The sequence below is a fragment of the Daucus carota genome, chromosome 1, assembly GCF_001625215.2.
Source record: "Daucus carota subsp. sativus chromosome 1, DH1 v3.0, whole genome shotgun sequence".
NCBI lineage: Eukaryota > Viridiplantae > Streptophyta > Magnoliopsida > Apiales > Apiaceae > Daucus > Daucus carota.
This window is the reverse complement of record NC_030381.2, coordinates 37,623,205-37,639,207: the sequence shown is the minus strand read 5'-3', so window position 1 is coordinate 37,639,207 and position 16,003 is coordinate 37,623,205. Positions and strand designations below refer to the sequence as shown.

General features: G+C 33.8%; 2 protein-coding genes across 7 annotated transcripts; both read left to right on the top strand.

Moving 5' to 3' along the window:
* Window positions 1-633: 633 nt before the first annotated feature.
* Window positions 634-5,552, top strand: LOC108204404 (heat stress transcription factor A-7a). Of its 6 annotated transcripts, none has more exons than XM_017373816.2 (5): window positions 641-925; window positions 1,039-1,112; window positions 1,272-1,310; window positions 1,437-1,717; window positions 3,791-5,552. In XM_017373816.2, exons 4-5 carry the CDS (start codon window positions 1,487-1,489, stop codon window positions 4,553-4,555), a joined length of 996 nt encoding a protein of 331 aa, XP_017229305.1. In that variant the 5' UTR covers window positions 641-925; window positions 1,039-1,112; window positions 1,272-1,310; window positions 1,437-1,486; the 3' UTR covers window positions 4,556-5,552. The 6 variants fall into 6 exon arrangements, with proteins under 6 accessions (XP_017229303.1, XP_017229304.1, XP_017229308.1 ...); XM_017373817.2 differs by having other exon boundaries at window positions 1,039-1,126; XM_017373814.2 differs by having other exon boundaries at window positions 634-925; window positions 1,272-1,717.
* Window positions 5,553-12,293: 6,741 nt separating this feature from the next.
* On the top strand, window positions 12,294-15,229 carry LOC108204403 (protein indeterminate-domain 12). Its single transcript, XM_017373813.2, has 3 exons — window positions 12,294-12,765; window positions 12,864-13,263; window positions 14,303-15,229. Exons 1-3 carry the CDS (start codon window positions 12,597-12,599, stop codon window positions 15,066-15,068), a joined length of 1,335 nt encoding a protein of 444 aa, XP_017229302.1. The 5' UTR covers window positions 12,294-12,596; the 3' UTR covers window positions 15,069-15,229.
* Window positions 15,230-16,003: the final 774 nt, after the last annotated feature.

Below are 16,003 nucleotides of genomic sequence, written 5' to 3'. Positions count from 1 at the left end.
CCATATAGAAAAAGAAAGACAGTTGGGAGCTCAATTAATTCCAACACCCGGCTCATAAATACCTAACATATATAAACAGTAATATTCAACCTCGATTGCTTATGATGAAGGAATTGGGTAGATGAAGACACATACCTAAACAACAAACCGGCATAAATGTAGAGCTCTGCTATCCAGCACCTCGGCTTTCGACCCGATGATTAGAGAGCTTGGATTGAAAAAAAAAAAGGCAATTAGGTTTCATTAACAAAGCGTGCTGAACACAAAAGAGCGGTATGTAGAGGTACAAAAGTATATTGAGGGAGAAGTCAGTAGAAGTACAGGGAAAATAAGGTGGGGAGGTGTGAGAAATGAATATTTAAGTTGTCTGAGGAAACGTGGCTTCTTGCAGCATCGACAACAAAACAGGAGAGGTATAAATACGGGAAGTCAGTGGCATACGGTGTAAATACGGCAGATTTTAGGAGGACGAACTTGTAAAAAGCCAGTAGAATATCCTTCAGGCTTTATAATTTAAAGGGATGGTACATAACGTTAAACAATTTCTGCTTGTCCATGAAACTAGCGGCTGTCATAAAACAATGTGATCCAGTAGCCCGTGGGTCACGTGGATCCGACCAATAATAATGCTCAGAAATATAATGCAAATCAAATTGTCTGTGTTGGTCCCTGCCACCCATACTTCTCCCTTAAGCAAATTCCAGAAAGTTCCATTAGACAAGAAACTTCATTTATGCCAACCACCCTTCGTTTCATTACTTCTAGGAACTTTCTCACCTTCTTAGAACTTTCAATCTCTAAATTTTATTTCCCCTTATTTTCTTTTAATTGACTTTATCAACCACCTTTCTCAAATTAGAAAGTGTTAGTTACTAAAATAGATTCTTTTTCAGTTTGGAGATGTTGGAATGACCATCTTCAATTTGTAAGCCTTCTAATCTCAAGATTTGTGTATACATGTGCATATATATCTTGAAAATATATTCTTTTTATTTTATGTTGGATAAAGTTTTGATCTTTATTCTTGTTCTTGTTCAGAAAAACAGAGTGATTTGGAAGGAGCCATCTTTCTCATTTGGTGATTACAATCATCATCTTCAGACATTTATATAGTAAGTTTACTGAAGTAAGTATTTCACTTGTTTAGATTACTAAAGTTTCAATCTTTACTTGTTTAGAAGACTAAAGTTTCAATCTTTTCTTGTTTAGCTTGCTAAAGTTTCAATCTTTTGTTGTTTAGCTTACTAAAGTTTCAATCTTTTCTTGTTTAGGTTACCAAAGTTTCAATCTTTTACCTTGTCTTTGTCCAGGTCTGAGTACTGTATATGAAGTGTGATTAAAATTTATCTCAAATCTTAAAAGGGGGTAAAAAATAAAACCCTCTTAAGAAATTTTATATATTGTCATAATCTTGATCATGAATCCCTCATACCCAGTTAAAAAGGAGAATCCAGGATCAAGTTCTTCGAGCGGAGAACAACAGGAGATGGTATTGCAGCCACAGCCAATGGAGGGGTTAAATGAAATAGGCCCTCCACCCTTTCTTAACAAAACATTTGATATGGTTGATGATCCAGCCACTGCTCACATTGTTTCTTGGAGTAGAGGGGGTCATAGCTTTGCTGTATGGGACCCTCATGCTTTCTCTACCAATCTTCTCCCAAGATACTTCAAGCACAATAACTTCTCAAGCTTTGTGAGACAGCTGAATACTTATGTAAGCCTCTCTTGCCTTTCGATTTTGGATACTTATATAGCTCATTTGGTTTTATCTTATGTTTGTTATGGAGTTGTCCTAGACTTGCCATTTGGGTGGTTATTTTTTTTTTAATAAATCAGAATCCATGTTTTGGTGATATATCTTACTTGAGTTATTGATATGCCTTGGTCTTCAAGATTTTATTTTTCCTAGTAAGATCTCTTGAATGAGTTGACTACTCGCTGATATTTAGGGGCATATCATTGCTTAGTGGATGAAAAAAATTGAAATTTTACAAAGAAATTACTACGAAATCCCCAAAGCCAACAAGTGGTCTAATTTTCTTGAACAGTCCTGGGAACTCCATTCCATTTCATACTCTGTTCTATAATGTTTCAATTCTTCTTATAACTGAAGCTTGTAGGGTGTTGATGTTCAAAGATGCTGCTACTATTCTCCCCAAATGAAGTATACCGTTGCTGCCAAGACAAATTTATAACTAATATTTTTTGTTAGGAAATGATCTTTTCAAGAGAAGAAAAAGTGATATCTGTAACATTCTGGATCCAATGCTTAAGACAACGATCTTCGTCGTAAATGCCTTGGCACATGGTTTGCCTTTGTATTGAATTCAGTCTTTTCATACTATCCGGAGTACATCATACTCTTGGCTATATAATCTGCAAACTAAATTAATACATCTATTACTATTAGTTACTCCATCTCCTCTTCAGATGGATCATTAATTCTCACTTACTACCATACCTCTTGCTAGTATTATCTATTCATTTTGTAAAGCTACATAATCTGCAAACTAAATTTTGTAAAGCTACACATTACAGCCTGGCCTCTCGTTATTAAACAGCCCTCATTCTTAAGATTTTAGGTTATTGCCTATTCATGAAGAGCTGGAAAATTTTATCTCATCTTACTCATTTCTGTAGCTGTGACACCACTCTCATTAAAATATCTCTTTTCCATAATATGTATAGGTTTATATGTGGATACAAAGAACTTTCTTTCTCCCATTGTTTTTTCTTGCTGGATCTATTTTCACCTTTAAGCCTTTTGCCTACACCATAGCACTCTAGATATTATTTTGCAGATCCGTAATAAAACTGATTTCCTTTTATACTAAAATTATGAGATCTTCGATGTAACTACTGCACTAATTTTCATGAATAGTCCTAGGGACTCCATTCCATATCATACTTTGAGCTTTAGTAATGATTTTATTCTTCTTATAGCTGATGCTCGTAGGCCGTTGATGTTGAAAGAAGCTGGTAGTGTTCTCCTCAGATAAAGTATACTGTTGCTGCCAAGACAAAATTAACTAATATTTTTTGTTAGGAAATGATCTTGACAAGAGAAGAAAAAGTGATCTCTGTAACGTTCTGCATCCAACATAAGGCAATATCTTCTTCGTAAGTGCCTCGGCACATGGTTTGCCGTAGTATGGAATTCAGTCTTTTCATACCATCCAGAGTATGAAATGCACATTACATCATTCATCTGTAGACTATATTATTAGCTATAATCAGAGCAAGATATCATCTATTAGCTGTATTAACTAGTCCATAATAAGTATAAATTTACATGTATATGGGAGAGCTCTCTTCCAACCCAGTATGGTTTGTCGGAGCCGCTCTCACCTTTAAGCCTTTTAGGTACACTACATAGCACCTTAGAGTTTGTCTTTTAGAGGAAATCCTTAAATTCATAACAGATTTTACATAGGTTATTACATATATTATTGTTGAAAGCAGTTAAAAATATTTATGCTCATGTTGATTACATGTACCAGCCTCTTGTTGCTTCTTTCCTGTTAACTGTGACTGTATACTATGTTATCTCCATGTTTATATATTTGGTCTTTTTCTTTCGAAGGCCGTTTTGAAGATAAGCTCAAGCAGAATTTTCTTGATAACTACTTGGTTCAAGATCTTAATATGTCCAAATTCAAGACTATCACAAGGGAATGCTATAAGCTTGATAGAACAGAATTTAGCTTTCTGACAGAAGCATCAAGAGATTATTAAATCTAATCTTAAACTGCTGTTGACGTTTGGAAATGGATCCTAACTGATGCAGGGTTTTAGAAAGATTGATCCAGACCTATGGGAGTTTGCGAATGAAGCATTTCTACGTGGTCAGAAGCATCTTCTAAGAAATATAAAGAGACAAAAGGCGCCTTCTCAGCCTCCTGTTGAAGCTGGACAGTTTGGAATGGATGGGGAAGTCGAAGGTCTGAAGCGTGACAAACAGGTTCTACTGATGGAACTAGCAAAACTTGGGCAACAGCAGCTAGATACCCGAGCTTACCTGTTATCCATGGAGCAGAGGCTACAAGGGACAGAAAAGAAACAGCAACATATGATGAGTTTCCTAGCAAGAGCCATACAAAATCCTGCTTTCATAAACCAGTTAGTCCAGCAAAAGGAGAAAAGAAAAGATCTGGAAGATTCAATTACTAAAAAAAGGCGGCGCCCAATTGATCAAGGCCGCAGAGGTTTTGAACTTGGAGAATCAAGCCAAAGCACTCGAGGAGTACTAAAGCCCATCAAAGCTGAGCCTACAGAATTTGGAGACTATTATGGGCTTCCAGTGTCTGAACTGGACGTACTTGCATTAGAAATGCAGGGATTCGGTAGAGCAAGGAGTGAGAAAGAGGAAGAAAATGAAGGGTTTGAGAAATTTGAGAGTGATGATAAAGAACTTGATGACGAATTCTGGGAAGAATTATTGAGCGATGGATTTAATGATGAATTAGGTACCAGTGGAAATGAAGAAGGTGAGGAGGAAGATGTCAGTGTCCTGGCTCATAGGATAGGCTTCTTAGGTTCAAGCCCCAAATAGGATGTGAACTTCTTCACATAACCCTTTATGTACTTGTTCAAGCCCCAAATAGGATGTGAACTTCTTCACATAACCCTTTATGTACTTGTTCATTGTCTCGTTAGAAATCACATTCAGTAACTGATCTCTTTCGTGTGTTTTTTTGTGTTCTCTCTGTCTTATTCTCTGTATTAGGTCCTTCGGGTAAAATATGAAGATGTGAATTCTTCTCCAAATCTTTTGGTTCCTTGTCTTCCAGCTCCGTTTGAAATAGCTAGTTCCTTGCTTCATCAGACACTGCTTTATGGTTAATTGTTTCCTTTTCTCGTGTAGCTTAGGCGTTGATGCAATTAGAGTTCTGCTGGATCTTGACATTTGACAGAAGACATAATACAGAGGCTTCTGTCTATGTAAAATATCTTGTTGCTGGTGTTTTTACTCCTTTATTGCACTGCCGTATTATCTTCCTTCTTCCTTGTGATGCACTTTTTCTTTCGTTTGTCTCTTTCTTGATCCGATATTCAAATTGCAGCAATTTATAGGTCAGATGTTCAGTAGGATTTTCTTTGAGGTCAACTTTTATATCTCTTGAAAAACCAAAACTCTACATGACATCAACTGATTAACTCCTGTTACGAAAGCGTCTGATCTGTCTTCCTCTTGTTTTTCTTTTCTGTCTCAGTTAAGATATCGGTATCATGCTAATCTGCTAAGGCTCAAACTCAGTTAAGTGACCTTTTGCAAGCGACAACTGATCTGACCGTATGTTTCTTTTTATCTCCTTTGCTCTGGTGACAGAAGATTGAGTTTTGCAGTCTGGCTCCTGTTCATCTTCACCTACTCTACACTCATCAGAGGTATCACATGTGATTCTCTTGCTACAATTTGGATACATAATCTTTTCCGGATCATATCATTGGGGTAACCAGTTTGTACACGGTGAAAACATTGTTGTTCTTGTTTTGTTGCACCAGACTTACATCTTACAGTATCATAATTGATGTACTCTTTATCCGTAGACAGATTGTTTAAATCTATGTTTTCGATCTTCCATTATTCATGATCACTGATTTCTACAGCCATGGTAACTTATACAAATCTATGAACTTATTCTCTTCTTTATTTTAAATTGTTGATCAAATTAAAATTACTAGATAATGGACATAGCAGTGAAGTAGAGTTGCATTTAGCATATAATTAAGTTTGTGTTCAATTGGATGAAATAGAATGATGGCCGAATGAAATGAAAAATTACAAAAAAGTTTGGTGGAGAAAGAAGAATGTATGAGAAAATAGTTACTAACTATGAGTGAGTCCAAAATGTTTACAATGAAGATCATAAGATACATGATGAAAACGTGGAATAAATATTTATTTTAAAATATGTGAGTTAGATTTTTGATTAAAATAATTAGAATGAAATGATTGAATGAATGAAAATTATATATATTTCTTCGGTCAATTTCAATTTAGAGTTGAAATTTTATTTCATTCTCCCGTCATTCCCTCTGGAAGGTGAAAACAGCCTTGACCTGCGGTTGCTGTAAATGAAAATTAAGGGGATGTGGGTTTTAGCAAGGGCCTCAAGTGGGCTTGTATTCCAGTGTATCAGAGTTTAAAGGCAGATCACACAAATAGCAGAGTTAGGTCCACACTTCCACTAGGCCCGAATGTAGCAGCAGTAATAATAATATTATGGTTACAATAAGATATCTCACATAATTTCTGTAATAAACTATCAGTATCAAAAGTCAAAACTCAAAAGTACATAACTGAGTAGTCGAAAATTCGAATAGATATTTTATGGAAACAATTGAATGTAATTGTTGTTTGATTTTCAGAACCTCAATTAGAAACTATGTTCAGAATTATGTGTTTCGTTCGTAGAAGTCTACGAGATTATCTCCACCGCTATCTTGGATCTCTACATCTAGTTCTACAAATCGATGGATAAAATAAAAATGCAACGGCTTTGACATAAAATCTGAAAGATAGAGAACCCGTGAATGAAAAGTGTGGGCCGGACCCATGACTGAGAAATGTACTATATGTCCGAACGAGATGCAGAAAATAATGAGGAAAGAATGATGATACTCCCTCCGTTTCTTTTTTCTTTTCTTGTTTGTGATGTCGGTACTGTTCATAACTATGAGACAAATTACTAATTTACATCTAATCTATAAAACTAAATATAGTCATGAGGATCTTGTTAGATTCGTATTTACAAGTACTTTAATACGATGAAGTTTTTATATTTAATGCTACTACGAAATGAAAGATATTAACGATCAAAAGTGCGTGTTGGCAAACGTGAAAAGTACAAACAGGAAAAGTATTTAGAGACGGAGGGAGTAATAATCTACAAGTATATAATTGTTGATATGATAATTATACACTTGACTAGAAAAGCTATCCTGCACCTAGCTGTTTCTGCTGCAGACAAACACTACATGCACTAGTGCATATCTGGATTTGGTCAACCATCATCAAATTCTAACCAAGACTAAACAAAAGAATATGTCACTATATACTATATAGCAATGTTAATTAACCGCGTGCACATTTTCTGTTTCATATATTTTTTTTATTATTATCTAATATATATATATATATATTTTAAAATTATATAAAATATAACTTTAAAAATTTATGAAAATATTATTTTTGAGTATAAATTTAAATATTAAATATTTTTCAGAATTTTAGGAAATTATATTTTATTTAATCTTACAATACATGTCAGTATGGGGTATTAAATTTTTATATTTTATTTTTTAACATTCTCTTTATCTCATTTATTTGTACACATTTTGTTGGCATTGGGTGACACACATTTTATCTTTTTTTTTTAATATTTTAAATTTTTATTTAGAAGAAAGTTTACAAATAAATTATAAAATTATATTTATAAGAGTATTATGTGACGTCCTATATAGGACTGGGGAACTGAACAGGGGAGTACGATTCTTGTGTATGTATGTGGGTAATGCAAGAAGGACGCAAAGAAGATTGCAGGTTACTAGTATCAAATCTGCGACATAGATGATGAGTGTCTACCAAGTAGCTTCGTAGGCCAAACTTTTATTTTAATCTAGGTCAGAATAAATATACATCCAATTTTACAGATCCTTATCACAAAAGGAAAAGAATCATCGACTTTAAGCAAAAGCTTAAAGTTTACTACTCCCTCCGTCCCAGTCAATTCTATACAGTTTTTTTTTGGGCTGTCCCATCATTTCTATACATTCCAAAAATAGTAACCTTTAATAATATAAAACACTATTACACCTACTACTTTCTTCCACTATCTTCATTCTATAATAATATAAACACTATTACACCCACTACTTTCCTCCACTATCTCAAATCTATCATTAAATATAAATGGGTCCCACCACTTCACCCATTTTTCCTCTAACTTTACTCACTTTTTACACTTTTTCTTGGTCTCCGTGTCCAAACCATTTGTATATAAATCACCGGGACGGAGGGAGTACTGATTAACAAGATTAATATGCCAAAAATAATAACCCTCATAGGATTCTGATGATAACTCGTGGTAAATATATAAAAGTTGTATATGCAATGAATTAATGTGTGTGTGTTTGTATGTAATGTGCAGCTTGAATATAGAGGGGTCCCATTTGCATGGTGAGAGGCTCATTGATTGTTTATTTGCATGGATTGTGCTACTCGTATTATCTTTGCTTTATGAATCATTAGGGCAAAAGGTGTGCCACATATATACATTCCCTTTTAAATCATGCTGGTCTTTTGTAAAGATGACAAAAATTTACATGTTAGCCATTTAATTTTAGATTTTTTTATGAGAAAATTGAAGGGATAAGAAGATATTCTCCCTCCCTCTCATCCAATTTTTTTACATTTTCTTTTTTAAATATTTTTATAAATTTTTATCTTTCAAAATTTTTAAAAATGATAAATATTAATTATCTCGTCAATTATTTCTATCCACTTCTCATTAAATATTAATGAGTTACTCCAATTCATCTCATTTTATCTGTTTTTCATATTCTTACATATATTTTATATATTTTTAAATTTCGGTGCTAATTCTAAATTAAAAATTTAGATGGCCGGTTGGAGCATGCTCATATGACTTTAAGTTTGGGCTAGGAATATAAAAAAGGTTGATGAGGAGGAGAGAAAGATAGGCACCTTCTAAATTCTGAAATTCCCCAGAGTATGTATACACATGAGTGTGTGTGTAGGCTTTAGTACTGTATGCTACAGCTGGGTTGAGAGAATATTGGGAAAAGAAAGAAAGACAAAAAGGAGAAAATCCTCCCTTAAATAATTGTAAACAAGAAAGTTGTATGAGATTCCAATTTTCATAGGCTTTGTAGTTGTAGTACTAATTCAGTCACTTGATCATGTACATTGAATTATTATTGTTATACTTACTCTCACTCTGGGTGAGAATGAGAATAAGAATCAAGAGTTAATGACACTTTGTAACCCCTAAGTTTGCTCCAAATCGCAGTTTAGTACCTAAACTTTAAAACGTGTCAATATGCACCCTAAACTTAACATTCCCGTGCAAGTTGTAACCCCTAGTCACTATTCCGTTCAAATCTACCGTTAACTTTAACTGTTTGAGCGGAAACTGTGTGTATATCAGTTTCTAACAGCTATTTTATCCATTGTGACCCCTCAAAAATTATGTATTATATTTTGAAATTATTTCTGAACACACACAACGATGTAAAAAAAAATTAAAATAATTTTAAAAATATGTATCTAGATTTAGAATCTGAAAATTTATATTTTTAAAATTATTTTAAAATTTTTTTACATCATTGTGTATGTTCAGAAATAATTTCAAAATATAATACATAATTTTTGAGGGGTCACAGTGGGTAAAGTAGCTGTTAGAAACTGATATACACACAGTTACCGCTCAAACAGTTAAAGTTAACGGTAGATTTGAACGGAATAGTGACTAGGGGTTACAACTTGCACGGGAATGTTAAGTTTAGGGTGCATATTGACACGTTTTAAAATTTAGGTACTAAACTGCGATTTGGAGCAAACTTAGGGGTTACAAAGTGTCATTAACTCTAAGAATCAAATAATAGAAGGGTATGGATTGCCAAAGGATGAGAGGCCAGGGAAGAGAGTCAGGTGACATGAACACAGTTGTACGATCCAGTATTTCATAATTACTTTAATTATCTTACTTTTTAAGTTTAACGCTCCATTACAAAATAATAATAATAATTTTGATTTTTTTAACAAGTATAAAAAACATATTTTATATACTTTCTTTTAATTTCATTTTTCTAAAATAAAATTTTAATATTTTTTTTAAAGTAATATATAAAAATAATTTTTTCCTAACTCAGTTATTGGCGTGTAAAAAATCAAAATTATTTTGAAATGAATGCAAGAGCTTGACCACTTTTACCTGAACCTGCACCCGCGCAGAGCAGAAAGTATATTGTCATAATTACCATTTGTGGAGATACAAGATTCTGTGTTCATTAGGCCATCTGAAGGAGTTGTGATCCAAAATCCAAATTTGGATCATCAACTGATTCAAATTCTGATTCAAATTTTTGACCAATTCCAGCAGCGTGATCCAAATTCTGATCCAAATTACTTTTTGTATATTATATCACATAAATTTTTTATTAAATTATATAATCTTAAATTTAATTTTTATTCATTATTAACTACTTATATCATATTTAATTAATTAATTAATTTAATTATTTTTTTCAATGAAATTTGCTTTCCTAGTATTTTTAAGTTTATATTAAAACATTAATTTTATTAATTATTAATTATAAACTATTATTAGTTAAATATTAATAATCACAAATTAATTTTAAGTTCGATAAACGAAAAATATAGAAATAATCATTATTTTATAATAAAGTAGGTGATCCAAATTTGGATCAGTGAACAGTGGTGATCCAAATTTGGATCAGTACTATCCAAATTTGGATCACTTTTTGGATCAGTGCTGGAGAAGAATTTGGGATAATCTGTCCCAAATTTGGATCTTTGGATCACTGCTGGGTTTGCCCTTAGCTTGTTGCAAATTTTCTGTGAAACATCGTCTACCATCGTGAACTATATCTCTTCAAAATCTACAAATAACAAAATAATTAAATGTTTGGTTTTTCTTATTTTACATAAATTATAATTTAGTTTTGAACGAAAACATGTACTTTTTAAAAAATAAATATTTATTTTTGTACTAAAAACTCCCTCTCCATTATTTGTTTATGTTTAGAGGATTCATTAATATTTATTTAATAATTTCGGAGGTGTGAAAGTGGTGGGTGATAATAATTTTAATGTTATAAAATCTGATAAAAAAGTTAGGAGAGATAATAAAATGAAAATTATATGTAAATATTTTAATATATATATTGAAAATAAATGCATAAATATATAATTTTTTCTAATAATTAATTAGTTTCTAATTTCCAGACAAATATTATTATCAATTTATAGATTATATTATAACCTTATTAAAAAATCTTTATTTACTAAAAAAGTTCAATAAATTTTGAATCATAAATCAAATAGTTAATTCTGATTCTTGTTAAAGAAACTAATCTATCTCCTAATACCACAACTCTGATTAACTTTAGCCTTTTCATTAGCATTCTTTATTAGCCGCACATTCCCTTCTAGCATTTGGGTGTTTTATAGTAAAAACAAAAATAAAGAAAAAGACAGAAAGCGCCAAGGTCGGAGACAAAATAAAAAATATTCTTTAATATTATTAACAATACGAGTAACTGTTTACACAACATTTCATAATCATGAAAATAACTCTGATGGGTCCGTTTCTTCTTCACTGTCTTTGCTCCGGTCTATCTCATAGTCTCTTTCTCTGGTATCTTGGAGCAAGTCCAACAGGTGTGCTAAATCAAGTCTTAAATCCAAAAATAGGGAATATGGGATAAAATTGCACTCCAACACTATGCTAGTGATGTGCTAAATCACTAGCACAAGCTTCCCCTTCCCTATTTTTAGAATATGCTAGCCACTCCTAAACTATTTTTATCATTAAAATATTCATTTCTCTCTCTTCTCCACATCATTTCCCTCTCTCCTCCACACCAAAGTTGTTTAAATTTAATATTATTATAATAATAGGGAATGAATATAGTGAGTACTATTGGAGCTCATGTACTAAATCTTGTGCTAAATCACTAATACATATTATTTTATAATATTTTTAGGGAACCCCTTAGCATAGTGTTGGACTTGCTCTTAGCTTTTCCTTTTCTATGATTTTTTTAACAGCTTAATTTAATGCCATCGTCACCCTTCTTATGTCCAAATATCATTTCTCTGATTATTACACATATACTGGTCGAAATCTAGGATTATTTAGGCATTGTTTTGTTCCGCCAGGGATGATGGCCGTTTGAGTAATCTTACAAAAAGTGTTTTTTTTTTTAAATAAAAAGATAGACAAGAAGTGGGAAGTAAATTAAGAGTTATAATTGATTAAATTACTTAGCGAAAAAACACAAATCTAAAATAAAAATTAGCAGATTAATCTTTTTATAAGTGCTTTTAAATTTTTACACGAGAAAAGTATAATTAAGCCAGCTTTTTATCAGGAAGAACCAGAAGGACTTTTCCCAAACATACACGATATATTTCCGTGTTCACATAAAAAAAGTTTAGATGAATTTAAATTATTGTCTAACGAAAAATGTAATAATCGTCGAGAAACGGAATCATGTATAAATAGACAGGGCCAGGCTAAGGAGGATCAGAAGTATGTCTAAACTTGCAGAGATATGATGCTCTGCAGAGTATTTCTATACATTTAAGCAAACCATAATTAGACAGTGACTTTGAATTTCATCTTCTCTCTTCACGAGTTTTCTTCTTCTCTTTCCTGTTTATCACCTAGCTGGAATCTCTCTTGTTTCTTTCCTTCACTTGGTAAATAGTTTGTTACACTCTAAATAGTTCCAAAGTTTTATTTTGTACCTCCAGGCAGCCTAGCTTGTTATATATACAAAGAGACCAGTGGTATTTTAGTTTTTCTCAGCTAGCTAGCCAAATGTTTCATTCTGTCAAAATGACTTCTCACTCTAATTCTTTATCTGAAGAAGCTAGCTGTGTCTCTTCTTTTGGTAGCTTAAAGCCACTTGTCTCAAATCTCTCTCCTGTTGATCATCAACAAACACAGCACAAAATCAAGAGAAAGAGAAACCTCCCTGGAAATCCAGGTTTGTTTGTTTTTTTCATTTTTTTCGATTTTTGTACAATTTTTCCAAAATATTTCCAAGAGTACTAATTTATGTGATAAGTGTTTACACATGTGCAGATCCTGATGCAGAAGTGATTGCATTGTCTCCAAAGACACTGATGACAACAAACAGATTTGTGTGTGAGATATGCAACAAAGGGTTTCAGAGGGATCAGAATCTGCAGCTTCACAGGAGAGGTCATAATCTACCATGGAAACTGAAGCAGAGAAACAGTAAAGATGTGATCAAGAAGAAAGCCTATGTGTGCCCTGAGCCCTCTTGTGTGCATCACCATCCTTCAAGAGCCCTTGGTGATCTCACTGGCATCAAGAAACACTTTTGTAGAAAACATGGGGAGAAGAAATGGAAGTGTGAGAAGTGTTCTAAGATCTATGCTGTTCAATCAGATTGGAAGGCTCACACTAAAACTTGTGGAACTAGAGAGTATAGATGTGACTGTGGGACCCTCTTCTCCAGGTATCATTATATATATAATTTCATTTTTTTCCTTTTAATTTGACCTTTTAAACTTTATACATGTTCATGTCTGTGATGCAATTTCTTGAAATCTTAAAGACTGCAGTTTATGGTGTGGGTGGTTCTTTTTTGGTGGTTTGTGTTTGTTTTTAAGGTTGTTTTTACAGTATAGAACTGCAAAACCTTGCATGCAAAAATGCAATGAGAATTGGGAAAGCAAACAAGATCTGTGAGCTGGGTTAGGCCTGCAAACTAGTGTTCCTTTAAAACACACATAGTAACAAAGAAGAACTCAATGCATATCAAGTTTGAAGTTTGTTTTATGTGTTGCATTATTGTCATATAGGAGTATACTGTATACAGCTATATCTGCAAGCACCTTCACTTTTATCAGAACCAGTAGAGTACTTGGTAATGCAGCAAAAATGATAATGATTCTGGTCTGTTAAGTACAGTAAAAAAGTCAGATGTTTGGAGAGTACTTTTTGGGTATTTGTGGTTGTATTATTATTATATATACAGTAAATTTGATTATAATATAGAGATCAGAGAATGCATGTAATGATTATTTTATAGGCCAAGTCTAGTGAAGCTAGGTGAATGATGATGAAATGCTACTGCTGTAATAAATCTGAAAATGTATCCAAATTGATTCGGTGTTGAGTTGCTTTCTTTAGCCCCATCCATTCTCACGTCTAACAAGTATTTGTGGTCATATTCTTGCATGTGCTCCCGTTTTCATCAACTCTTTTGCCGTTTTCACACACTTGGTATCATCCTGTATTCCTGTATCAATGTGTTGTTAACTTGTTATGCATGCACACAGTGACTCCACCAGTCAACTATCATGATATCATCCCTCTGTCTTGTTCATCACCACTCTACTTTAAATATGACCTTAGTAAATTACAGATATAGTAGTACTTCCTTTGTTTATCAGGATGGGGCTTGATACGTATTTTAATACTCCTGTAAAAACAGCTACCTGATATATTGCATGTTTGCATGGTAATAATGGAAGATGTTATGGTGCATGCAGGAAGGATAGCTTTGTTACACACAGGGCATTCTGTGATGCTCTTGCAGAGGAAAGTGCCAGGCTCTGTGCAGCCAATGTCCCCATACTCATGTCACCATCATCTGCTACTAATAACACTCATTACCAATTTCCCCTCCTGTCTGTCCCTGATTTCTTGAACCAACACCAAGATCATCATCTGAATCAGCTGCCACAAAACCCACCAATCCATATCTCCTTCAACCCCTGGGACCCACCTCCCCCAAGCCCTGCTCTCAACATCAAAGCTGAGACCAACCATGATCTTCAGGCTGTGAATGCTTCTTCACCATTGTTGTTCTACCAAGATGCTCCTAGCTTCATGCCTTCATCTTTAAGGCAACCAACACCTTCCTCGGCACACCTCTCGGCTACTGCATTGCTCCAGAAGGCGGCCACGGTGGGGACGCATGCCGCGGGGCAGGCGCCCTCCACCATGGCCAACATTGGTGGTGGGGTCCATGTGAGTGCCAGCATGGCACCGGAGTACCTTGGGAGCTACGCTGCCATGCAGCAGCAGAAGAGTGAAGGTTTGACCAGAGATTTTCTCGGGTTGACTGGAGGGGAGAGGGGTGATCACAGAGGCAATGTGGACGTGAATGTTAACGTTAACGTCAACTTGAGGAGCCTGCTATCGTACACAGGGGGTGTTGAGTTCCCGGTGTATGACCGTGACCATTCGCTCATCAGGACCCGGGTCGGGTTTGGATCCGACCCGCATGGTTCTGACACTTGGGGCAACTGTTAAAGCAATGTGAGAGCGAGGCAGATCAGACGTGATCAACTGAGAAGCTATATTTTTTGTTGTCTTTTGATTCTCAAACTTTGATTTGAGTCAGAACTAATGCCACTCTAGCCTCTATGGGTTTGGATAATATTATTTTGCACAATTTAGGTTGATGTTCAGAAGGTTTTGAAACTTCAGGCAACTCATCGTAACATATTACAAGCAAGAAGCTGCAAGAATATTTTTAAGGTTTTTGATGTCTTTGATTCCCCAAAACTTTAGTTACATTACTCTAGATTGGCCAAATATGATATAAAAGCGTGTGGGCGTATCCATCTTAAACTTAGAGCATCTCTGACAAAAGGTGGGTTCTATTTTTAATATTTTTCTTAAATAAAAATAAAATATAAATCGGGAATAATATAAAAAATAATAATAGAGTTATTACATTTTTCAATATATTCACTTAATAGATCTCATATGTCTTATTGTATTTTTATAAAGTAAAGTAGAAAGCTATTAGAAATGCTAGTAAATGTCACTTTAACAACCTCGTGGCCAATTTCTAAAGAGTTATTATACCTATTTCCATTTATCGTTACATTTTTTAGCATTAAAATCTTTTTGTCCCTGCTTTTCACTGATTTGAGTTTAATTCAATATAATAACCAAACTTATTCGAATTGTATATGACCTACTACAAGTTTCATTTTATCAATTGTACACAGTGCGATCTGGACAATTTGTCATCGTGTAACATGCTAACGCATGCAATGAAGACTTTTAGATTATAACCAACAATTTTTATCACATCGTTATAACGTATGCAATAAAAGTTTCAAGTTATAGCCAGCATTGGTTTTCGTTTGGTATAAAAATGTATCCGACCCCGACTATAACGTCATGGTATGTTCCACATAATTGATAAATCATCAATTCATGGTATATTATAATAC